General features: G+C 41.0%; 1 protein-coding gene and 1 pseudogene across 1 annotated transcript; one reads left to right on the plus strand and one right to left on the minus strand.

Annotated features, from left to right (window-relative positions):
• On the minus strand, window positions 1-2,782 carry LOC131838113 (C2 domain-containing protein 2-like; annotated as a pseudogene).
• LOC131838333 (ATP-dependent zinc metalloprotease YME1L1-like) lies at window positions 2,681-25,996 on the plus strand. Its single transcript, XM_059184288.1, is given in 11 exon segments — window positions 2,681-3,068; window positions 3,386-3,520; window positions 4,094-4,226; window positions 13,133-13,137; window positions 13,275-13,319; window positions 13,322-13,429; window positions 13,997-14,148; window positions 14,811-14,952; window positions 15,028-15,099; window positions 15,933-16,021; window positions 25,649-25,996. Coding segments are annotated over 11 exon segments (1,617 nt in total).
• Window positions 25,997-25,999: the final 3 nt, after the last annotated feature.

Genomic DNA, 25,999 nt, shown 5'->3' on the forward strand with positions numbered 1-25,999 from the left:
TTAAGGTGTGCAGAATTTAGTGTTTGCATATGGTTTCAGGCTCTATGGCTAATCCCAAAGGCAACTGTCCTCTTCCTTTGTCACAGTGTCCTCATCACCACCGTAATTTCCCTGCGGACCCCAAATGCTGCCTCGGTCCCACCTCTCCATACTCAGGGCCGGCCGCACCGTGATGCCGAGCCACCCTCGAGGACAGGTGACTCATCCATTCTATTCCCAGTGACAGCACAGGGGGACACCTCCTCTTTGGGATGTGGCCCAGGTGCGGACCCAAGGTGTCCGAGCGCAGCAGCGGGGGTAAGACCGAGTCCCCCGCAGCTGCCCCATCTCCGTCCTTCACAGGACGTTCTTTAGTTCCTAACGTAAATCTTCTCGCGTTTAACTTCCGCTCTTGGGTGGGAGCAGAGCTTTGGGTCTCCCTGGGCATCTGGGGGCAAATCGGACTTTGTCAGGTGTCTCTGGGGGAAGCCTCCTGGCTGGGAACTCGGGTTCCGTTCCCCTTTACCCCAGCCAGACCAGGCGGCCATCTGACAGTGTGCAGATGTCCTGGCGGGTGGTTAGGGGGGCCCGCATCTCCCCGCGTCCTGGTGAGACAGGGGGCCGGCCGCGGGGTCCGCCGGAGGCCCGTTCATGGCACTCTTGCTTCTGTGTCTGGAGAGCAGCTTCTTGTTCAGGATCCTGGAGAGTGTCACCCCCTTCCTCCGGGGCCCCCTCTGGCTGCTGCAGGAACACGAGGTCATTGTGCGACTGGCTCATGCCGGGGTCTTTCTGTTGCTGTCGCTGGCAGAAGAACAGCTTTGCGCCTTTTCTTAAAATCCCTCCTTTATGCTTCTTGGCAGTGCCCGGCTCTGAGACACTCAGGGAGCTTTCCGACAGCTCGTCCCCGTCGGGGTCCAGCGGGGCCTGGCTGCCCCACGCCGAGGTCTGGGACTCCTTGTCCAAGTCCCGGGAGTCTAGCTCGCCCTCCTGGGGCTCCGGGGCCGGCGGGGCTGGGGCGGAGGCCTCTTCCTGCAGTGGGGCGGAGGCAGCGGCTGCCCCCACGAGGGTCGGGGTGTCCTCCTGGTGGGCACTGTCCATGGAGGCCGAGTAGTCCAGCATTAGGGCGGCGGCATTGTCCTGAGAGAGTGAGGTCTTGGAGATCCCTGATATGATGATGGTGCTCTTCTTCCGCGGGGACTTGACCTTCATCTTCGAGGACTCGCTGAGCTGGCGGATGGCCACTTCAGCCATGGGGTCCGAGCCGTTCAGCACCAGCAGCTCTGTGTCCGAAGAAGAGAAGGTCTTACTGACGGGAGCCCCGTGGCAGGAGATGGCTTGAACAGAGATGTCCTTCTCAATGACCTTCACCTGGACAGGCGTCTTCAGGGGAGACTCGCAGCTCAGCGGGGACGCTCGCCCCGTGTCAAAGCGAGGCTTGGTCTTCACGGCGGTGACGGTGGTGACTACGGTCCCACAGGGCATCACCATGCGGTCTTTTTCGACCTTTGTGGCAGGAGTAGGTGGCGGGGTCTTGGGTTTCACTTCACCGGGTTCTAGGTAAGAAAACTCCGCGGTGACCGAACCCAGCACCGAGCCGCCGCAGGAGCCGCCGGTCAGCGTGAAGCTCTGGGGCCCCGATGGCTGCTTCTTGAATAAATCCAAAGGAATGGTCGTCATCGCCAATATGGCTTCTGAGGCTCGCTCAGCCGCCGACACCTGCAGGTGCAACTCCTTCGACTTGGCGTTCAGCTCAAAGATGAATTCTTCTTCCCAGGTGAGGTCGGCGGGGTTTGTCGCGAGGGCGCTGAACTTCTGAATGGGCTCATTCAGCCCAACTACACACTGTGGGTTCATGTTGCCTGAAGCCCCAGGAGCACTTAGCAGCGAAGCCCGGATGTTCTTCACCAGTAATCTGAGCTCATGAGCCCTTGGAGGCTTGGGCGGACAGGACTCCTGAGGGGAGGATGAAATGCGCTGTAGATTCTGAACGTCCCTCGTGTCCACGGGCTTCGTGCTCAGAAGCACCGACGGAGACGCAGCCCCAACCAGGTGCTTCAAGATGTCCTTGAGAGCTTCACACACGGCCTTGGTCTCTGTCTCCCGGTCCTCCGCCACTGCCCTGGGCTGCACCGTAACGGCCGCGTCCGGAGTGCTGACGTAGGACCACCGGATCGGGATGTCCTCCGTCTTCTCTCTCATGTGGAGCTCCCGCTGCACATGAAACGGAGAGAGCCGTGCACAGTACAGCGGGGGCCCTGTGTCTTCGGGGGACGGGGACCCCGCGCGGACCAGGAACTGAATGGCCTCGCCCACCACGTGACAAGACACGACCTTCTCCTGGGCGGACCTGGCCAGGCTGGAGACGCCCTGCACTGCGAGCTCCAGGGGCTGCTGGAGCGGGTCCTCCTCGAAGGACAGGAGCAGCGGGCCCCCTTTCCGTTTGGCCTCATCATTCAGGGCGGTCACCCAGGCGGCCTGCCACTGGCTCCTCCAGCTGTTCAGCGTCAGGATCCAGGCGAGCAGCGCGTCGGACTCCGGGCGCGGGCCCTCTCCAGGCTCGGCAGCCCGCCGCGGGGGCCGGGGTCGCGCCCTGGCCAGCGCCCACTGTGCCAGGTACAGGCCCACCGTGCCCAGGGCCACGACGAAGAGCGACACCAAGACCAGCCACTGGACCTCCCCGAGCCACGAGCTCAGGCGGGACATGGTGATGGCGCATACCCGGCGCGCCTCGCCCCAACTTGCCAGGGCACCCCCCGGCCGGGGGCGCAGAGCCCGCGGGCGGCGAGCTCAGGACCTGAGCGCGCGGCCGGCCGGGCTCGCGGGGGGCGTGGAGGAGGGCGCGGCGGAGCTGGGTGGGCGGCTGGCGGCGCGGGCCCGGAGGCCGGGCGGCCGCGCGGGGCGAGCTGGAGGGGAAATGCCGGCCGGCGCACGACGGCCGCGGCCCGGGACTGCGCCCCGGCCCCGCACGCCTGGAAAATGGGGACGCTGCTCTCGGCGATCCCGACTAGCGCGTCTGGGCAGGTCCCGGGCCCCGGCCGGCGCGCTTCCTCCTCCGCGCCTGAAATATGTGTTTTATGGAAGAACATTAAGTCAAGGGTTCATGTGTCACATTTGGTTGCTTAATCTTTTAATCTGTGTTTATGTGAATTTTATCTTACTTGTTTAATGGCAGATAAGTTTATTATGTTCCATTCTCTCAAGACTTAAATGGTAGAGGGAAATTAGTTTTAAAGAAGTTCCTGAAGAGAATCATTACTAGAGACATACTTTGCTTCAAAATAATAGTCATGTGCTTTCAACCTCAAAACTATGTATGCATTAATTAATAACTATTTGTTTCATAGGTTGACATCAAGTTTTATTTTTATTTTTTAAGTTGAATTAGTGTATTTGTTTTCTCTTTTAGGAATACTTTTAGTTGGACCACCAGGGACAGGAAAGATGCTTCTTGCTCGAGCTGTGGCTGGAGAAGCTGATGGTCCTTTTTATTATTCTTCTGGATCAGAATTTGATGAAATGTTTGTGAGTGTGGGAGCCAGCCGTATCAGAAATTTATTTAGTACGTTTTAATGTACCTTTCATGCAATACGTAATTTTGTTAATTTTAGGGGAAGAGGGATTCTTACCTATTTGTTATTCGATTATGATTGATAGCTGAACTCGCCATTGTGGGGTTTTGGTTTTAGGTAATTTACTGTGTGACCTAAAACAGAACTCTACTTTCCCAAATAGAGAGCTAGAAGTGTTAGGTGAGCTTGGGGCCTGTTGAAAAGCTGGATTTTCTGTTGTTGTCCTTTTTATCTTATTCATTAATTCAGTAGTATGTAATTAAGGAATAGTTAGCCTCAGATCTGACTGTGGCTTGTACAGTCAGAAGAATGAATACTTGGTTGTTTTTATTATATATCATTTTGTATGATACAGTTTTTTTCATGAGGCTATTGTTCTTAAATTAGTTTTAAAGAAAAGAAAGAGAACTCATTTTTATGGACTTTCTCCTTAATGAATATCTTTTGTTGCCTTTGACAGTTTTACAGGTTTTTAATACTTACATGATTTTGTTCAAAAAACGTTGATTTCATTAAGCTTATTTGTATATTTTCTCTTTTCCTAGGGGAAGCAAAAGCAAATGCTCCCTGTGTTATATTTATTGATGAATTAGATTCTGTCGGTGGGAAGCGAATTGAGTCTCCAATGCATCCATATTCAAGGCAGACTATAAATCAGCTTCTTGCTGAAATGAATGGGTAATTGAATCTTCATCTCTCTTTGGGATATGGTAATATATTTGGGAATATTAGAGAAATCGTGGGGCATCTGGCTAAGTCAGTGGAGCATGCAGCTCTTCCTCTCGGAGTTGTACATTTGAGCCCCATGTGGGGTATAGAGATTACTTTAAAATGAAATCTTAAAAAAATAGGAAGAAAGGGGAAAAAATGTAGGCAACAGAGTAGTCTCTGTGTATGAAGTCAAGACAAGCTGCATTCTCTGTATTGTGTTCTTTCCATTACTAGTGGGGTGACTGAGGTATCAACCTTTCTTAATTGGTGACTCTATACCTTTTTTCATTGATTGTATCATGTCAGGAAAGTGATGATTCCCATTGAGAATACTAGTCTGTTTGGAGACATAAAGAGTGTTTGCTGGTTCCTACAAAATTCGTGACTCGCTTTTAGTGTGGTAGATTAAAAGTTTGCATCAGTTTTTATAATATAAAGAGCAAGAAGTGGGGTTGCTTTGGAAGAAGGAAAGACTTCTTTTTTTTTAAGATTTTATTTATTTATTTGACAGAGAGAGATCATTAGTAGAGAGGCAGGCGGGGTTGGGGGGGAGCAGGCTCCCTGCTGAGCAGAGAGAACCTGATGCAGGGCTTGATCCCAGGACCCTGAGACCATGACCTGAGCTGAAAGCAGAGGCTTTAACCCACTGAGCCACCCGGGCATCCTAGAAGGAAAGACTTCTTAAAACCACGTATGACCTTTTGGAAACAAACAGGAAGTCTAGGAGCAAATAATTTGAATCGGTAAGCTTGAGGATAATTTTTCACAAATTAGGTTCCCTAGCCTTTTCTGTCAGGTCATGTCTTCCTAAGTAGAACAAATATTGTGAAGGCATGTAATCATAGATGACTTTGTGATTTATTGTTAGCAGTTTTATTGAGTACTGGCCTAGTAATATTTGTTCTTTTAAAAAATAATAGGGATGTCTTATCACTTTGGGTATAAAAAGGATCAGTCCCTTTTATTTACTGTTACTCAATTTAATGATAGTTTCGTGTAGAGCATTTCTATATGTGTATTGTTCTAATTTTCAGTGAAATGTTACTTTCCTTCTTTGGAAGAAGGAAAGTACAAACCCAGTGAAGGAGTTATAATAGGAGCCACAAGCTTCCCAGAAGCATTTGATAAGTATGTATTAAAAGACCGTTTTTTACAAGTACTGATACATACTGAAACGTGGATGAAGTTTAAAAGAGAAGGAAGCCCATCACCAAACATCACATATGATCTGTTTATGTGAAATGTACAGAATCAGCAAATCGGGGGCAACAGAGAGTAGATAAGTGGCTGCCAGGAGGAGGAAAGAATGAAGAGTGACTGTTGGTGGCTATGGGATTTCTTTTGGAGTGGGGGAATAAAAATATTCTTAAGTTAGATTGTTGGTAATTGCACAAATCTGACTATATTAAAAACCACTGGATTATCTACTTTGAATTCTGTGATGTGTGAATTAAATTTCAGTAAAGTTGTTAAAAGAATCTTCTGACAACTTTATATCACAAAAGTCTGGGGGTGGTGGAGAGCATTTTTAAAATAAAATTTGTAGCAGTTTTAAATCTTTAAATTTTATCAGTGAAGTTATTAATATTTTAATTTGATCTAATAGTTTTTTGTAATCTTTGCCTAAGTCTGTGGTTTAACATTCTATACTTAAAGCAGTTGTGATAGGAAGCTATCACAGTGTAGCTTTCATAATAGACTGCTGTAGAATTATTGTTCCTAGAGCGACTAGCTTGCATGTTTTTGTTTATGTGGATTGCCTGCTATCTATCTCTATCAACCTTTGTTCTGCCTTCTGGTTATTGAACCTGATACTTGAGCCATGTTTTACAAGGAGTTCTCTGAATGCCAGTCTAGGCTGGAATAGGTGATGGGGATTAAGGAGCACACTTGTGATGAGCAGTGGGTGACGTGTGGAATTGTCGAATCACTGTACTGTACACCTGAAACTAACATAGCACTGTATGTTGGCTGTCCTGGAATTGAAAGAAGAAAAAAAACTCCATCCATGATAATAATCCTCAAATATTTAATGTTAATGGATATGAGAGGCATTAACTTGCAACATTTAATCATATTTACTCTTCCAAACATGAAAATATCTATCAAATGATACTAGAACTTTTATTATTTATTTGTTTTTTTTTTAATTACTTTTCAGTGTACTAGAGTTAATTGTTTAGGCACCACACCCAGTGCTCTATGCAATACATGCCCTACATGATACCCACCACCAGGCTGGCCCAACTTCCCACCCACCACCCCTTCAAAACCGTCAGATGGTTTTTCAGAGTCCATAGTCTCTCATGGTTCATCTCCCCCTCCAATTTCCCTCAACTCCCTTCTCCTCTCCATCTTCCATGTCCCCTGTGTTATTTTTTATGCTCCACAAATAAGTGAAACCATATGATAATCGACTCTCTCTACTTGACTTATTTCACTCAGCATAATCTCTTCCAGTCACATCCATGTTGATACAAAAGTTGGGTATTCATCCTTTCTGATGGAGGCATAATACTCCATAGTGTATATGGACCACATCTTTATCCATTCGTCCATTGAAGGGTATCTTGCTTCTTTCCACAGTTTGGCAACTGTGGCCATTGCTGCTATGAGCATTGGGGTACAGATGGCCTTTCTTTTCACTACATCTGTATGTTTGTGGTAAATACCCAGTCATGCAATTGCAGGGTCATAGGGAAGCTCTATTTTTAATTTCTTAAGGAATCTCCACACTGTTCTCCAATGTGGCTGCACCAACTTGCATTCCCGCCAACAGTGTAAGAGGGTTCCCCTTTCTCCACATCCTCCCAACACATGTTGTTTCCTGTCTTGTTAATTTTGGCCCTTCTAACTGGTGTAAGGTGGTATCTCAATGTGTTTTTAATTTGAATCTCCCTGATGGCTAGTGATGATGAACATTTTTTCATGTGTCTTAAAGCAAAAGTATTTTTGTTCTAACAAACACATTTTTAAGCATTAGGCACTTACAATTTCATAGTGTCAGTAGATAAAATAATACTAATTTAAAAACCATGAGAGAATCTTAACTATAGGAAACAAACCTAGGGTTTCTGGAAGGGAGGTGGTTGGGGGATGGGGATTAAGGCGGACACTTGATGTAATGAGCACTGGGTGTTATACACAGCTGATGAATGATTGAACTCTACATCTGAAGCTAATGATATATTGGTATGTTGGCTAATTGAATTTAAATTAAAAAACAAAATTGGTAGAAGTATTAAATATATGTATATATAGTGAACTAAAGGAAGATCTATAGTCTTAGTAAAAATTTAAAAGCAAAGTTCAAATTAATGGATATAGTATGATCCAATTCTTACAAAAATACCATAATCTATCTATCTATCTATCTATCTATCTATCATCTATATATCTATATATCATCTATATATATTACATATCCTACATTATGTATTATCTACAGCTCTGTAAAGCTATAGATGATATATGTACATATAGAAATCAAAGCCATGGCTATCCAAGTGTTTGTTCAGAATCTTAAGTTTTTTTATATGTCCCCCTATGGTTATACTTGTCACTGAAAACATGTAATATCTTTGTGATTTAAAAAGTAATAAAGAAAATATAAACAATTATAAAACAGATAACAAGTGGAAAAAAAAAAACTCCATCCAGCTTCTGATTGTCCTTATCTTTTCATCTTATCTTCAGAGTGTCAGATATGGACCCACAACTCCATGGTTGATAATCTTCAACAAAGCAGGAAAAAATGTTTAGTGGAAAAAAAGACAGTCTCTTCAATAAATCGTGCTGGGAAAACTGGACATCTATGTACAGAAGAATGAAACTTGATGACTCTCTTATGCCATACACAAATATAAACTCAAACTGAATGAAAGGTCTTAGCATGAGGAAGGACTCTATCAATATCCTAAATCAGAACATGTTAAAGTCTGAAGTCCGGAATTGTGATGCCACCAACGTTGGCTTTCTTTTTCAATATCCCTTTGGCTATTCGAGGTCTTTTCTGGTTCCATATAAATTTTAGCATTATTTGTTCCATTTCTTTGAAAAAGATGGATGGTACTTTGATAGGAATTGCATTAAATGTGTAGATTGCTTTAGGTAGCATAGACATTTTCACAATATTTATTCTTCCAATCCAGGAGCATGGAACATTTTTCCATTTCTTTGTGTCTTCCTCAATTTCTTTCATGAGTACTTTATAGTTTTCTGAGTATAGATTCTGTGTCTCTTTGGTTAGGTTTATTCCTAGGTATCTTATGGTTTTGGATGCAATTGTAAATGGGATTGACTCCTTAATATCTCTTTCTTCTGTCTTGCTGTTGGTGTAGAGAAATGCAACTGATTTCTGTGCATTGATTTTATATCCTGGCACTTTACTGAATTCCTGTATAAGTTCTAGCAGTTTTGGAGTGGAGTCTTTTGGGTTTTCCACATATAGTATCATATCATCTGCGAAGAGTGATAATTTGACTTCTTCTTTGCCGATTTGGATGCCTTTAATTTCCTTTTGTTGTCTGATTGCTGAGGCTAGGACCTCTAGTACGATGTTGAATAGCAGTGGTGATAATGGACATCCCTGCCGTGTTCCTGACCTTAGGGGAAAAGCTTTCAGTTTTTCTCCATTGAGAATGATATTTGTGGTGGGTTTTTCATAGATGGCTTTGATGATATTGAGGTATGTGCCCTCTATCCCTACACTTTGAAGAGTTTTGATCAGGAAGGGATGTTGTACTTTGTCAAATGCTTTTTCAGCATCTATTGAGAGTATCATATGGTTCTTGTTCTTTCTTTTATTGATGTGTTGTATCACATTGACTGATTTGCGGATGTTGAACCAACCTTGCAGCCCTGGAATAAATCCCACTTGGTCGTGGTGAATAATCCTTTTAATGTACTGTTGAATCCTATTGGCTAGTATTTTGTTGAGTATTTTCACATAAAGTAATTCCTTCAACATCGGCCACAGCAACTTCTTTCAGATATGTCTCCAAAGGGAAAGGAAACAAAAGCAAAAAAGAATTTTGAGGACTTAATCAAAATCAAAAGCTTTGTCACAGCAAAGGAAACAGTCAACAAAAGTAGGAGGCAACCCATGGAACAGGATAATATATTCAAAAACAACAGTACAGACTAAGGGCTGATATCCAAGATCTATAAACTCAAACTCAAATTCAATACACACAAAACAGACAATCAGGTCAAAAAAAGGCAGAAGACATGAACAGACACTTCTCCAAAGAAGACATACAAATGGCTAACAGACACATGAGAAAATGTTCATCATCACTAGCCATCACAGAAATTCTAATCAAAACCACATTGAGATACACCTTACACCAGTTAGAATGGCCAAAATTAACAAGACAGTAAACAACTTGTGTTGGAGGAAATGTGGAGAAAGGAGAAACCTCTTACACTATTGGTGGGAATGCAAGTTGGTGCAGCCACTTTGGAGAACAGTATGGAGATTCCTTAAGAAATTAAAAATAGAGCTTCCCGATGACTATGTAATTGTACTACTGGGTATTTACCCCAAAGATACAGATGTAGTGAAAAGAAGGGCCATCTGTACCGCAATGTTCATAGCAGCAATGGCCACAGTCACCAAACTGTGGAAAGATCCAAGATGCCCTTCAATGGACAAATGGATAAAGAAGATGTGATCCATATACACTATGGAGTATTATGCCTCCATCAGAAAGGATGAATACCCAACTTTTGTATCAACATGGATGGGACTGGTAGAGATGATGCTAAGTGAAATAAGTCAAACAGAGAGAGTCAACTATCATAAGATTTTGCTTATTTGTGGAGCATAAGGAGTAACACGGAGGACATGGGGAGATGGAGGGAAGGGAGTTGGGGGAAACTGGAGGGGGAGACGAACCATGAGAGCCTGTGGACTCTGAGAAACAAACTGAAGATTTTGGAGGGGAGGAAGTGGGAGGTTGGGTGAGCGCTGATTATGGAGGGCATGTATAGGATGGAGCATGGGGTGTGGTGCATAAACAATGAATCTTGAAACATTGAAAAGAAATTTTAAAAATAAATTAGAAAAAGAGTTTAACAGATTAAATAAATAATAAATAAAAATAATTAAATATAAGTAAATTATTATAACTATAAATGAATTAAATGATTAAATATAAAATAAACAATTAAAAATAAAAAAAATAAGTTTAGTAATTTTAGTTAAAAAATCTATAATTTACTTATTTATTTATTTTTAAATTTTTAAATAAACATATAATGTATTTTTATCCCCAGGGGTACAGGTATGTGAATCGTCAGGTTTACACATTCCACAGCACTCACCATAGCACGTACCCTCCCTAATGTCCATAACCCCCTCACCCTCTCCCGACCCCCCACCCACAGCAATGCTCAGCCTATTTTGTGAGATTGAGTCTTTTATGGTTTGTCTCCCTCCTGATCTCATCTTGTTTCATTTATTCTGTTCCTATCCCCCAAACCCCCCACATTGCATCTCCACTTCTTCATATCAGGGAGATCTATGATAGTTGTCCTTCTCGCATTGACTTATTTCGCCAAGCATAATACCCTCTAGTTCCATCCACGTCATCACAAATGGCAAGATTTCATTTCTTTTGTTGGATGCAATATATATATATATATATATATATATGCCACATCTTCTTTATCCATTCATCTGTTGATGGACATCTAGGTTCTTTCCATAGTTTGGCTATTGTGGACATTGCTGCTATAAACATTCGGGTGCACGTGTCCCTTTGGAGCACCATGTTTATAACTTTAGGGTATATACCCAGTGGTGCCATCACTGGGTCATACGGTAGCTCTATTTTCTGCTTTTTAAGGAACCTCCATGCTGTTTTTCAGAGTGATTGCACCAGCTTGCATTCCCACCAACAGTGTAGGAGGGTTCCTTTCTCCACATCCTCACCAGCATCTGTCATTTCCTGACTTGCTAATTTTAGCCATTCTGACTGGTGTGAGGTGGTATCTCATTGTGGTTTTGATTTGTATTTCCCTGATGCCAAGTGATGTGGAGCATTTTTTCATGTGTTTGTTGGCCATCTGGATGTCTCTTTGCAGAAATGTCTGTTCATGTCCTCTGCCCATTTCTTGATTGGATTATTTGTCCTTTGGGTGTTGAGTTTGCTGAGCCCTTTATAAATTTTGGATACTAGCCCTTTGTCTGATATGTTGTTTGCGAATATTTTCTCCCATTCTGCCAGATGTCTTTTTGGTTTTGTTGATTGTTTCACTTTCTGTGCAAAAGCTTTTGATCTTGATGATATCCCAATAGTTCATTTTTGCCCTTGCTTCCCTTGCCTTTTGCGTTGTTCCTAGGAAGATGTTGCTGCGGCTGAGGTCAAAGAGGTTGCTGCCTGTGTTCTCCTCAAGGATTTGGTGGATTCTTTTCTCACATTGAAGTCCTTCATCCATTTTGAGTCTATTTTCATATGTGGTGTAAGGAAATAGTCCAATTTCATTTTTCTGCATGTGACTGTCCAAAACCCGAACACCGTTTGTCGAAGAGGCTGTCTTTTTTCCAGTGGACATTCTTTCCTGCTTTGTTGAAGATTAGTTGACGATAGAGTTGAGGGTCTATTTCTGGGCTCTCTATTCTGTTCCATTCTGTTCCACATCTGATCTATGAGTCTGTTTTTGTGTCAGTACCATACTGTCTTGATGATGACAGCTTTGTAAGAGAGCTTGAAGTCTGGAATCGTGATGCCACCAACTTTGGCTTTCTTTTTCAATATTCCTTTGGCTATTCGAGGTCTTTTCTGATTCCATATAAATTTTAGGATTATTTGTTCTATTTCTTAGAAAAAATGGATAGGATTTTGATAGGGATTGCATTAAATGTGTAGATTGCTTGAGGTAGCATAGACATTTTCACAATATTTGTTCTTCCAATCCATGAGCATAGAATATTTTTCCATTTCTTTGGTTTTCCTCAATTTCTTTCATGAGTACTTATTGTTTTCTGAGTACAGATTCTTTGCCTCTTTGGTTGGGTTTATTTATAGGTATCTTATGGGTTTGGGTGCAATTGTAAATGGGATTGACAAAATTTAGCAATTTTCAAAAAATTTCTTTTTTAAAAAAGGAATGTTTTCTTGAGAGTATTTCGATAATTGTGGAAGATAAATATAAGTGGTTTTAGATGAATGTAAAATATTAAATAATAGAAAAAGCAATATAATGTCATCACTTTGGACTGAAAAGAAGCAAACTGTAAAACAAAACATAGGAAAATATTATGGGCCCACTTGAGTAATAAATGCAGCTATTAAATTAAGCTCTAGTATTTTCAAGGACAGATGAATCAATTTATAAAACCTGATATGTTGGGGCACCTGGGTGGCTCTGTAGGTTAAGTGACTGCCTTCAGCTCAGGTCACGATCCTGGCGTCCCAGGATTGAGTCCCACATCGGGCTCCTATCTCCATGAGGGAGCTTCTCCCTCTGACATTCTCCCCTCTCATGCTCTCTCTCTCTCAAATAAAAGTAAATAAAATCTTTTTTAAAAAGCCTGGTATGTTTCCTTTAATAGGGGTAGCTTTTATTTATTTTTTATTTATATATTTTTTTATATAGGGGTAGCTTTTATAAAGGTACATATAATACTAAATACTTAAGCATAAAGTATTTCAAGATGAAATTCAGAAAACAAAATGTTTTCTGAATGATTTCAGTTATGCTTAGGCTAGTAACAGTTTAGGTCATAATTTAGAGATTTATAAATCATGTCTGGCAACTCTGCATTTCTTTATTTTTCACAAAGTTATCTAAATTTAAGAACTTTTGTGATGTGTCCCAATGGGATTTTAATGATCTATTTAATGGCAATTTTGGTTTTCCTTTAGAAAAAGTAAGTTTATTTTGTAGTTACAGTGATATAAATATTTTAAGTTCTAGTTCAGGATAGTTATTTTCTTTTTTCTTTTGGAATACGAGTCATTTGTGAAGAGTAGTTTTGGAATTTTAATATTGTGTTTATCTACGTAGCTGTGGATCCAGAAATTGTAGCTCGAGGTACTGTTGGCTTTTCTGGGCAGAGTTGGAGAATCTTGTGAACCAGTCTGCATTAAAGGCAGCTCTTGATGGAAAAGAAATGGTTATCATGAAGGAACTAGAGTTTTCCAAAGATAAAATTCCAATGGGTAGGTTTTTTTTTCTCTTTTTCATCTTCCCTGTCTTACACTGTTCATTATGTTAGAGAATAAATTCTTTTTGAGAAAAATGTTATAAGAAAGAAAGTTATAAGAGCATGAAAATATTTACTCTGAAGTAGCCACACAACTGGGCCTCTTACAGAACAAATACAGTTTATATGATTATACAGTTTGGGGGAAGGGGATGCCCATGTGTTTACTCTTGTCTGGTATAGCTGATAAAAGAATAATTGTACTGATAAAAGAAATTTTTTTTCTAATTTTAAGTATTTGATTTTAAATCTTGAATGAACTTCAGAACAATTTCGTTGTGACATTTCCTGTTTAAATTTATTTTCTGGAAATAGGATTAAACTTCCCTGGTTGATAGTAAGGAGTAAGAGGACAGCTCTTACAAATTTGATTGTCAGTTGGCAACTTATTTTGGTTTAAAATAATTTATTAATGATATTAAGTCATGTCACTCTAAGAATTACTTAAAGGCAAGTGGGTTTCATTCATCTAAATATACCTTCCTAATGGAATAATTTCATTCAATTAAATTTTTATCCTTAGGGCATGAACGTAGAAGCATGGAGATTGACAATAAAAACAAAACCATCACAGCATATCATGAATCCGGTCATGCTATTATTGCATATTACACTAAGGACGCAATGCCTATCAACAAAGCTACAATCATGCCAAGAGGGCCAACACCTGGACATGTATCATTTTTTCTCTTTTTTCCTTAAAATAACACTCTCTAAAAGCTGTAGGAAACTGTTGAGGAAAATAATTTAAAAGAAAATTCAACTAAGTTCTAAGTTTGCTGATAACTTTCTTCTGTAACCTTCTGAACCATTGTGAGATCAGAGATACTCATGAAACTTATCTGCTAATAAAGAATACTAATAATTCAAATATTATATATCTACATCATGAAATTTAAGTCTGGAATGACAACAAAGTATCATTCTTAAATATGTCACTGCTTTTTTCCCTCCGCAAAGAAACTAGGTTAGTGGTTCCATAGTCTTTCTAGGATTTTTCTCACTGAGTACAAGTTTGATTTTCTTATCTTTCTAACGATAGACATTTTAAGCCTTTTTCGGCACCTGGGTACAAGTCCATCCTATTGCAGCATTATCCTGTTGCAGGGTTATAGAGTTATGACATGTAAAATAAACTTTTGCTATATAAGGAATTTTTCTTCCTTTGTATAATGCCAGTTTTGTCGTTAGTCTCCTGAGACCAACTCTACTAAATGTCTTTGAACTGTCAGCATCATGACATTAAGTGCTATAGCAAGAGCCAGATGATAATTCTAATCATTAATGTAAATATTTCCAACTGTGTCTGAAGTTTTTCTTTGTTTCCAATTGTCCAGGTGTCCCTCTTGCCTGAGAATGACAGACAGAATGAAACTAGAGCTCAGCTGCTTGTGCAGATGGATGTTAGTATGGGAAGAAGGGGGGCTGAGGAGCTTATATTTGGAACTGACTATCACAACAGGTTGGCTGTAAAGAATGGCTTTAGTTCAGATTGTGCTTGCTGATATAAAAATATTTGAAAATATTGAGTCTATGTATATTTTTAAATTTTAGGTGCTTCCAGTGATTTTGATAATGCAGCCAAAATTGCAAAGCGGATGGTTACCAAAATTTGGAATGAGCAAAAAGGGAATAGCTAATTCTACCCCACCCTCATGTATCAAATGATTTGCCATGTGTCTCCTTATGAGACAGGGTTCTTTTTTTATTCTTGAGACTTTATTTATTTATTTTTTTTTTATTGGAGAGAGCGAGCATGAGAGGGGGTATGGTCAGAGGGAGAAGCAGACTCCCAGCTGAGCAGGGAGCCCAGTGCAGGACTTGATCCTAGGACTCTGGCACCATGACTGGAGCTGAAGTGAGTCTCTTAACCCACTGAGCTACCCCAGGCACCTTAGGAGAGAGGGGTCTTGTTATAAACTGGTAACATTTACTTTCCCCCTCTCATTCCGAGTAGACTTGTCACAGCTCATTCTAAACTAAACTTTTTTTTTTTTTTTGAGTGCTAAAGTTTAGTATTCACTTTCCATTCTGGCTGCTTGGACAATAGTAGTATGTCATGAGTTAAGCAAATGATAAGATATCCTGTTTCTGTTCATATGACCTAAAACTTCTGTTTGCTGAGCTTGCTTACTTTGCCCTTCCCACGTATTTCACTCTCCTACGTTATCACTGTGGCTTCACACAGCACTTCTAGCAACTACATTGTGGATTTCTGGATTTAGAATAGTGGCAAAGGTTTTCTAAGAAGGTACTCAGAACCATACTTGGGATTTTAAAGTTTCTCTCTTGTTCATACTTTTTAGTCTTACGCTTTCAGAAGAATGATGAAATTTCTATACTGAATTTCTTCCTTGCCCTTGATGAGGTTTCCTTAAGTATAGGATAGTACTTCCTCTGTTTACATGTATTAGTGGTTTCGGGTGTTTCTGTTCAATTTCATTCTTTTCATTTGTTTTAGCTTGGAGTTATGACCTACAGTGATACTGGGAAACTGAGTCCAGAAACTCAATCTGCTATTGAACAAGAAATTAGAATCCTTCTAAGGGTAATAATTCCTTTTTTCTGTGCTTATTCATCTGTCCAGTCATTAATGTGCCTAAATAGTTAGGTGCTACCAGAAGATAATGGTTATCCCCTGTGTAGAGCTGTCACTATATATAATCAAGAGAATGAGTGCACCATTGAAGCCATGATTTCAGTATGTAGTTGGGAGCCTCTGGTCATAGACTGAATCTTTATTTTCTCCTGGCCATAGGCTAGCAACTGTCAATATCAGTAATTTTAAATATTCTACTTCATCTGCAAAACCATAGTGTTGCTAGAATAGGGAGGATATTTGATTATTTGAATCTTTATTAGTTTTTCACTCTGACATATATTTTATTCCACAAATATTAGTTGCTTTGTGCCTTACTGTGTACATACACTGAGAATGAAGCATAAAGGTCTTTGAAAACAAAAGCCTTTTTCATTGCAGGGTCCAGTACAGAGTACATGAGCGTCGATTCAGGGAGATGAGTGAGTAGGTTCTGTGGAATCTCCTTAAGGCAGAGCATATGCTTGGATTAGGGCAGTGAGAGGGGAAATTGAGAAAAATGAAAGCATTCAAGAGATGCTGATCTAGTGGAATCGAATGCCTTTCTGATATTTAGCTGCCTAAATTAAGTAACAAAGCTGTGCTCTCGATTTCTGCCTGGTGCAGCCATCTAGTTGTGTGCCGTTGACTGAGAAACCACTGATGATGACCTAAGGTGGGGAAGTGTGTAGATTATAAACTGAGTTTTATACATATTGAATTTGAAGTGTTTACTTTTTTTAAGGTTTTACTTGTTTATTTGAGAGAGAGTGAGAGAGCGTGAGCATAAAGTGGGGTGGGTGAGGGGCAGAGGGAGAAGCAGATATCCCTGTTGAGCAGGGAGCCTGATGTGGGGCACGATCTCTGGACTCTGGGATCATGACCTGAGCTGAAGGCAGACACTTAACCAGCTCAGCTCCTGAATTTGAGGTGTCTTAGTGAAGATTTCACGTGGGGAGGGATACGTGGGTCTGGTGCTTAGTGCAGAGGTTGGATATGTGCATTCCATTTGGATGTACATGAAGGCAGGTCTTGGAATGGAAAAGACTGAGCTAAATGGCAGAAAGTCTAGTGAACGAGAACTGGAATTAGGGTTGTAGATGGCCAAATGAAGGATGTTGAAGTCAGATGGTGAAAACTTCAAAGGAATCATGCTTTATAGAAGAGGATGGTAAAGTAATCGTCTGTCAGTGGTGAGGGGAGCAATGGTCTCATCTCTTTACTCTGAAAGATCTGGGATAGGAGGGAATCAGTAGCTGTCAGTCGAGGGATTCAGAGTGTCCCCAGGAGGGTCAGGTTTTGATTAACTCAAGGAGGTAAAAGTTTTAAAGTCTTTAAGTTTATGAAAAGTTTATATGTTGGAAAGGTTTAGAAGGTGTTTCAGAAGAGGAATTCTCTCTCCCTTGCCTGAATCTTCATTCCTTTTTTTACTGTTTATGTTATCTTGAGTAAATTATCTCTTCTAGTATTAGAGCATTGGAAATACTCTTTCTTTGCTCTTAATCCTTTTCTGAAATGTTAAGCTTGCGAGGGCGGTAGGTACTCTTTCCACTAGATGGCACACTTACATTGTTATTAAGGAAAATGATGCTTAGCTAGTATACGTTTTAGGTTCAAATGTATATGAAACTTAAAGATATAAAAACCTTAGCATAGTCTTACATGGTACAGGCGATGTTCCTAGGAAGATGTTGCTGCGGCTGAGGTCGAAGAGGTTGCTGCCTGTGTTCTCCACAAGGATTTTGATGGATTCCTTTCGCACATTGAGGTCCTTCATCCATTTTGAGTCTATTTTCGTGTGTGGTGTAAGGAAATGGTCCAATTTCATTTTTCTGCATGTGGCTGTCCAATTTTCCCAACACCATTTATTGAAGAGGCTGTCTTTTTTCCATTGGACATTCTTTCCTGCTTTGTCAAAGATGAGTTGACGATAGAGTTGAGGGTCTATTTCTGGGCTCTCTATTCTGTTCCATTGATCTATGTGTCTGTTTTTGTGCCAGTACCATGCTGTCTTGATGATGACAACTTTGTAATAGAGCTTGAAGTCCGGAATCGTGATGCCACCAACTTTGGCTTTCTTTTTCAATATCCCTTTGGCTATTTGAGATCTTTTCTGGTTCCATATAAATTTTAGAATTATTTGTTCCATTTCTTTGAAAAAGATGGATGGTACTTTGATAGGAATTGCATTAAATGTGTAGATTGCTTTAGGTAGCATAGACATTTTCACAATATTTATTCTTCCAATCCAGGAGCATGGAACATTTTTCCATTTCTTTGCATCTTCCTCAATTTCTTTCATGAGTACTTTATAGTTTTCTGAGTCTAGATTCTGTGTCTCTTTGGTTAGGTTTATTCCTAGGTATCTTATGGTTTTGGGTGCAATTGTAAATGGGATTGACTCCTTAATTTCTCTTTCTTCTGTCTTGTTGTTGGTGTAGAGAAATGCAACTGATTTCTGTGCATTGATTTTATATCCTGACACTTTACTGAATTCCTGTATAAGTTCTAGCAGTTTTGGAGTGGAGTCTTTTGGGTTTTCCACATATAGTATCATATCATCTGCAAAGAGTGATAATTTGACTTCTTCTTTGCCCATTTGGATGCCTTTAATTTCCTTTTGTTATATGATTGCTGAGGCTAGGACCTCTAGTACTATGTTGAATAGCAGTGGTGATAATGGACATCCCTGCTGTTTTCCTGACCTTAGCGGAAAAGCTTTCAGTTTTTCTCCATTGAGAATGATATTTGTGGTGGGTTTTTCATAGAAGGCTTTGATGATATTGAGGTATGTGCCCTCTATCCCTACACTTTGAAGAGTTTTGATCAGGAAGGGATGCTGTACTTTGTCAAATGCTTTTTCAGCATCTATTGAGAGTATCATATGGTTCTTGTTTCTTTTATTGATGTGTTGTATCACATTGACTGATTTGCGGATTTTGAACCAACCTTGCAGCCCTGGAATAAATCCCACTTGGTCGTGGTGAATAATCCTTTTAATGTACTGTTGAATCCTATTGGCTAGTATTTTGGTGAGAATTTTTGCATCTGTGTTCATCAAGGATATTGGTCTATAGCTCTCTTTTTTGATGGAATCCTTGTCTGGTTTTGGGATCAAGGTGATGCTGCCCTCATAAAATGAGTTTGGAAGTTTTCCTTCCATTTCTATTTTTTGGAACAGTTTCAGGAGAATAGGAATTAGTTCTTCTTTAAATGTTTGGTAGAATTCCCCCGGGAAGCCGTCTGGCCCTGGGCTTTTGTTTGTTTGGAGATTTTTAATGACTGTTTCAATCTCCTTACTGGTTATGGGTCAGTTCAGGCTTTCTATTTCTTCTTGGTTCAGTTGTGGTAGTTTATATGTTTCTAGGAATGCATCCATTTCTTCCAGATTGTCAAATTTGTTGGCGTAGAGTTGTTCATAGTATGTTCTTATAATAGTTTGTATTTCTTTGGTGTTAGTTGTGATCTCTCCTCTTTCATTCATGATTTTACTTATTTGGGTCCTTTCTCTTTTCTTTTTGATAAGTCGGGCCAGGGGTTTATCAATTTTATTAATTCTTTCAAAGAACCAGCTCCTAGTTTCGTTGATTTGTTCTATTGTTTTTTTGTTGTTGTTGTTGTTGTTTTTGTTGTTTGTTTGTTTTTTGGTTTCTATTTCATTGATTTATGCTCTGAGCTTTATGATTTCTCTTCTCCTGCTGGGCTTAGGGTTTCTTTCTTGTTTTTTCTCCAGCTCCTTTAGGTGTAGGGTTAGGTTGTGTACCTGAGACCTTTCTTGTTTCTTGAGAAAGGCTTGTACCGCTATATATTTTCCTCTCAGGACTGCCTTTGTTGTGTCCCCAGATTTTGAACCATTGTATTTTCATTATCATTTGTTTGCATGATTTTTTTCAATTCTTCCTTAATTTCCTGGTTGACCCATTAATTCTTTAGAAGGATGCTGTTTAGTCTCCATGTATTTGGGTTATTTCCAAACGTCCTCTTGTGGTTGAGTTCTAGCTTTAGAGCATTGTGGTCTGAAAATATGCAGGGAATGATCCCAATCTTTTGATAACGGTTGAGTCCTGATTTAGGACCAAGGATGTGATCTATTCTGGAGAATGTTCCATGTGCACTAGAGAAGAATGTGTATTCTGTTGCATTGGGATGAAATGTTCTGAATCTATCTGTGATGTCCATCTGGTCCAGTGTGTCGTTTAAGGCCTTTATTTCCTTGCTGATCTTTTGCTTGCATGATCTGTCCATTTTAGTGAGGGGAGTGTTAAATCCCCTACTATTATTGTATTATTGTTGATGTGTTTCTTTGATTTTGTTATTAATTGGTTTATATAGTTGGATGCTCCCACGTTGGGGGCATAGATATTTAAAATTGTTAGATCTTCTTGTTGGACAGACCCTTTGAGTATGATATAGTGTCCTTCCTCATCTCTTATTATAGTCTTTGGCTTAAAATCTAATTGATCTGATATAAGGATTGCCACTCCTGCTTTCTTCTGATGTCCATTAGCATGGTAAATTCTTTTCCACCCCCTCACTTTAAATCCGGAGGTGTCTTCAGGCTTAAAATGAGTTTCTTGGAGGCAACATATAGATGGGTTTTGTTTTTTTATCCATTCTGATACCCTGTGTCTTTTAATTGGTGCATTTAGCCCATTAACATTCAGGGTAACTATTGAGAGATATGAATTTAGTGCCATTGTATTGCCTATAAGGTGACTGTTACTGTATATGGTCTCTGTTCCTTTCTGATCTACCACTTGTAGGCTCTCTCTTTGCTTAGAGGACCCCTTTCAATATTTCCTGTTGAGCTGGTTTGGTGTTTGCAAATTCTTTCCGTTTTTGTTTGTCCTGGAAGCTTTTAATCTCTCCTTCTATTTTCAATGATAGCCTAGCTCGATATAGTATTCTTGGCTGCATGTTTTTCTCGTTTAGTACTCTGAAAATATCATGCCAGCTCTTTCTGGCCTGTCAGGTCTCTGTGGATAAGTCAGCTGCCAATCTAATATTTTTACCATTGTATGTTACAGACTTCTTTTCCCGGGCTGCTTTCAGGATTTTCTCTTTGTCACTGTGACTTGTAAATTTTACTATTAGGTGACGGGGTGTGGGCCTATTCTTATTGATTTTGAGGGGCATTCTCTGAACCTCCTGAATTTTGATGCTTGTTCCCTTTGCCATATTGGGGAAATTCTCCCCAATAATTCTCTCCAGTATACCTTCTGCTCCCCTCTCTCTTTCTTCTTCTTCTGGAATCCCAATTATTCTAATGTTGTTTCGTCTTATGGTGTCACTTATCTCTCGAATTCTCCCCTCGTGGTCCAGTACCTGTTTGTCCCTCTTTTGCTCAGCTTCTTTATTCTCTGTCATTTGGTCTTCTAGATCACTAATTCTTTCTTCTGCCTCATTTATCCTAGAAGTGAGAGCCTCCATTTTTGATTGCACCTCATTAATAGCTTTTTTGATTTCAACTTGGTTAGATTTTAGTTCTTTTATTTCTCCAGAAAGGGCTTTTATATCTCTTGAGAGGGTTTCTCTAATATCTTCCATGCCTTTTTTGAGCCCGGCTAGAACCTTGAGAATTGTCATTCTGAACTCTAGATCTGACATATTACCAATGTCTGTATTGATTAGGTCCTTAGCCTTCAGTACTGCCTCTTGTTCTTTTTTTGTGTGGTGAATTTTTCCGTTTTGTCATTTTTCCAGATAAGAGTATATGAAGGAGCAAGTAAAATACTAAAAGGGTGGCAACAACCCCAGGAAAATATGCTTTAACCAAATCAGAAGAGATCCCAAATTGTGAGTGGGGAGAAAGGGGATAAAAAGAGGTTCAAAAAGGAAGAAAGAAAAAAAAAAAGAAAGAAAAGAAAAGAATTAAAAAAAAGAAAACGAATAAAGAAAAATATAAAAAAGAAAAAATATATATATTAGATAAACTAGTTAAAAAATCGTTGAAAAAGAAAAGGGTAAAAGTTAAAAAAAATTACCAGAAGGTGAGGAAAAAAAAATGAAAAAGAAAAAAATTAAATTCACTGCAAGACTAAAAAAAATCACAGGGAGAAAGCCATGAGCTCTGTGCTTTGCTTTCTCCTCCTCTGGAATTCTGCTGCTCACCTTGGTATTGAAACCACACTCCTTAGTAGGTGAACTTGGTCTTGATTGGATTTCTTGTTGATCTTCTGGGGGTGGGGCCTGGTGTAGTGATTCTCAAGTGTCTTTGCCCCAGGCGGAATTGCACCGCCCTTACCAGGGGCCGGGCTGAGTAATCCACTCGGGTTTGCTTTCAGGAGCTTTTGTTCCCTGAGCGCTTTCTGTAGAGTTCCGGAGGACGGGAATACAAATGGAGGCCTCCTGTTCTCCAGCCCAGAGGAGCCGAGAGCCTGGGGCCCCACTCCTCAGTGCACCCTCAGAGAACAGCGCCCAGGTACTCCCGTCTGCCTGACCTCCGGCCACGCTCTGAGCTCACCAAGCCTGTGGCTGGTTCAAGGTAACACCGAGATGTGAGCTTACTGTTGGCTCTGTCTCTGTAGCCGGTTTTCCCATTCCAATAACCACAAGCTCTGCGACACTCAGACACCCCCGATCCTTCTGTGACCATGCGGGACCTGAGGCCATGCTGACCCCGCGTGGGCTTTGCCCTGGTTTAGCCTCTGGAGCGATGTCCCTCAGTGGAACAGACTTTTAAAAGTCCTGATTTTGTGCTCTGTTGCTCCGCCACTTGCCAGGAGCCAGCCCCTCCCCCCAGGTCTATCTTCCCGTTGCTTTGAATTCACGTCTCTGCCAGTCCTGCCTTTCAGAAAGTGCTTGTTTTTCTGTTTCCAGAATTGCTGTTCTTCTTCTCTTCCATCTGCCAATGGATTTGCAGGTGTTTGCAATCTTTAGATAAGCTACCTAGCTGATCTCCTGCTAGCTGAAGTAGAATCAGCCTGCTACTTCTCCGCCATCTTGACTCCTCCACCCCCATTATCCCATTTTTTAATTGGCCACTTCCCTTTCCCCTTTCTCTCCTCTTTCATCCTTCCCTGTCCCTCTCTCCTTCCTTCCTTCCCCCTGTGTGTATACATGTCTTTGTGTGGATGCAGGTTTTTATTTTTCTTAGACTTCTGGGGTAGAAGTTGCTGGGTCATGTAGTAAGTTTCTGTTTACCTTTTTACGGACCTGATGAAATGCATCATTCTCCGTATCTTCTACAGCATATTCTTAGAGTCTTTTTGATAAAAATGTCATTCTTAGAGAGTCATTCTGGTGTGAATGAAATAATATCTCATGGATTAACATACGGTTAGCTACACTAGTGATATCCTCTCCTGTTTTATTGGCCGTGTGTATATTTTCTTTGGAGAAACATCCATTCAGAGCACCCTCACTGTCCATTTTGGGTTTTCTTATTATGTGTTGTAAGAGATCATATATTCTGAACACACGTTCTTTAACAATCCTGCTTTTTAAAAATCCAATTGACAATCTCTGTTGAGTGGAGTGTTTAGTTAATTCAGATTTAGTTTTGATATACTTGTTTCTACACTTCCCATTTTGCTTTTTCTTTCCTGGTTTTCTCATATCTCAAGAGATCCTTCTGTTCCTCCTTTTTTGAGTTACATCTTAGTGATTGATCTAGGTATGACTGTGTGCATCTTTTCAGTCTACTCTAATTCTGGTCAAATGTGGGAACTTTGTTTCAGTAGATCTCATTTTCTTCTCTGTGCTCCTAGTGTCATATGTTATATCTGTGCATGTTACAGCAGCTCAACAATACAGTGACATAACTAGTGCTTCATAGACTCTTCTTTCCACAGTCTTTCTCAGGGAATGTCATTTATTTTTGCCTCTGTTTTTTTAAGAATAGTTTTGCTGGACATAGAATACATTGTTGCCTTTTTAAAAATCTGTAATCATTTAGATTATGTTATCCCATAGGCTCCTAGCTTCCATTCATTTTTTGTAAGAAGTCAGCTGTTAATCATAATTTTGGTCTCCTTTTGTGATAGGTTGTTTTTTTTTTTTTCTCTTGCAGATTTCAAGGTTTTGTGTTCATTTGTTTATCCTTGATTTTAGCAGTTTGACCCCATGATGACACGTTTAGGTGTGGATGTCCTTGTCTATTTCCTGGTTAGGATTTACTGGGCTTCATGGATCTGCAGATTAGGTTTTCATCAAATTTAAGCAAATTTTGGCAATTGCTTCTTCAAATATATTTATTAATCCTTTTCTGTCTTTCTTCTGGGGATCTCCTTATCATTGATCTGGTCTCAGGCTTTGTTCATTTTCTTCATTTTCTTTTCTACCTCTCTGCTTGAGATTGAGTAATTTCTGTTGATTCTTCAAGTTCACTGATTCTCCTGTCATCTCAAATCAGTTGAATTTTCCATTGCAGGTACTGTATTTTTCAGCTGTAAGTTCCCATTCAATTCTTTAATTTTCTTTGTATTTTTTTTAATTTTAATTTTTATTTTTTAAAGTTTTTTTTTTTTTTTTTTGACAGAGAGATCATAAGTAGGTATATAGACAGGCAGAGAGAGGGGGGGAAGCACGCTCCCTGCTGAGTAGAGGGCCCAATGTGGGCCTCGTTCCCAGGATCCTGAGATCATGACCTGAGCTGAAGGTAGAGGCTTAACCCACTGAGCCACCCAGGCACCCCTCTATCTTTTTATTGAGACTCTTCATGTGTCATTTTCATCATGGTTTTCAGCACTATTTCCATTAGTCTTTGACCATGTCCATGTAGCTGCTTTTAAATCTTTGCTGAATCTACCATCTGGAAATACTTAGATGGTTTCTCCTTAATGCATTTTGTAGTAAGGGTCACCTTTCTTGTCTCTTTGTTTTATAATCTTGTTGAATTTCAGGTAATGTAGCAATTAGGGGTTCTGATTTCCACCCCAGGGGGTTGTGTTGTTCTGCTTAATAACTTTCCTCCAGTAAATTTATGAAGTCTGTCTCTCCTGCAGTGTGCAGCCATTGATGTCTCTGTTCATTTCTTAATTTTTTAAGTCTTGCTTCCTACATGTTGCTGCTGTGCCTGCATCCTTTCACATTTAGCCAACGATTGGGCAGATGTTGTGTGCAGACCCCATTATTCATGCTTTCTCCTCTGCTGATGGATCTGTGTGGGCTTCTAGGTCCATTCAACATTTGGGTCATTTTCAAGGCTTCCTAGTTTTTGCTAACAAGCTTTTTGCTTCTTTGCGTATGTGTGCATGGCTTGGCAACCATGGGTATGTGGGTGGCTTGAACCAGCTTCAGTTTCAACTGCATGCCCTGGGTAAACCTGGAATTTATGTGGAGTGCTTATCACATTTAGAAGGCTCTCTGAACTCTCAGAGCTTACAGTTAAGTACCTTGCTACTCTTACCTTGTTTCCCCCAAACAGCATTGCAGCTTCAGGCTAGAGAACCCTGTCTGCTTAGCATGGAGGCCACCTCTTTGACTCATTCTGCCTCAGGTCAGGCAAGTCCCTTCTCTAAGCGACAGGTTTCTGGCACGGGAGGTGAGAGCACAGAACAGACTCACACAACTCCAATCAAACTTCAGTGATTTTCATGAATAAACACTTCTTCGTTTGTTGTAGGTCTTTAGAGTCTTTAAAATATTATTATCCAGATTTATAGCCCCGGAGCGGCGAGCAGAGTGGAGGCCCCGCCGCCCCGCCGCCCCGCCACCCCCGAGCAGCGAGCTCAGCATAGGCACCGTGGCCCCGCCCTCGCGCCACCCCGGAGCGGCGAGCCCAGCGGAGGCCCCGCCGCCCCGCGGACCCGGCGCCCTGCCACCCCTCTGCCCGGGAGCGGGGAGCCCAGCGGAGGCCCTGCCACACTGAGATCTGAGAGGCTTGGGCCTCGCACATGCGCGTTGGGCACCTTTAGTCACTGCCCTTTATGCGCAGGCGCAGCCACGCCGGATTCAGAGGTGCGCATGCGCATTTGTGCTTGGCGTCCTAGTTACCGTTGTTAGGTG

Source organism: Mustela lutreola, chromosome 8 (assembly GCF_030435805.1).
Source record: "Mustela lutreola isolate mMusLut2 chromosome 8, mMusLut2.pri, whole genome shotgun sequence".
Classification (NCBI taxonomy): Eukaryota; Metazoa; Chordata; class Mammalia; order Carnivora; family Mustelidae; genus Mustela; species Mustela lutreola.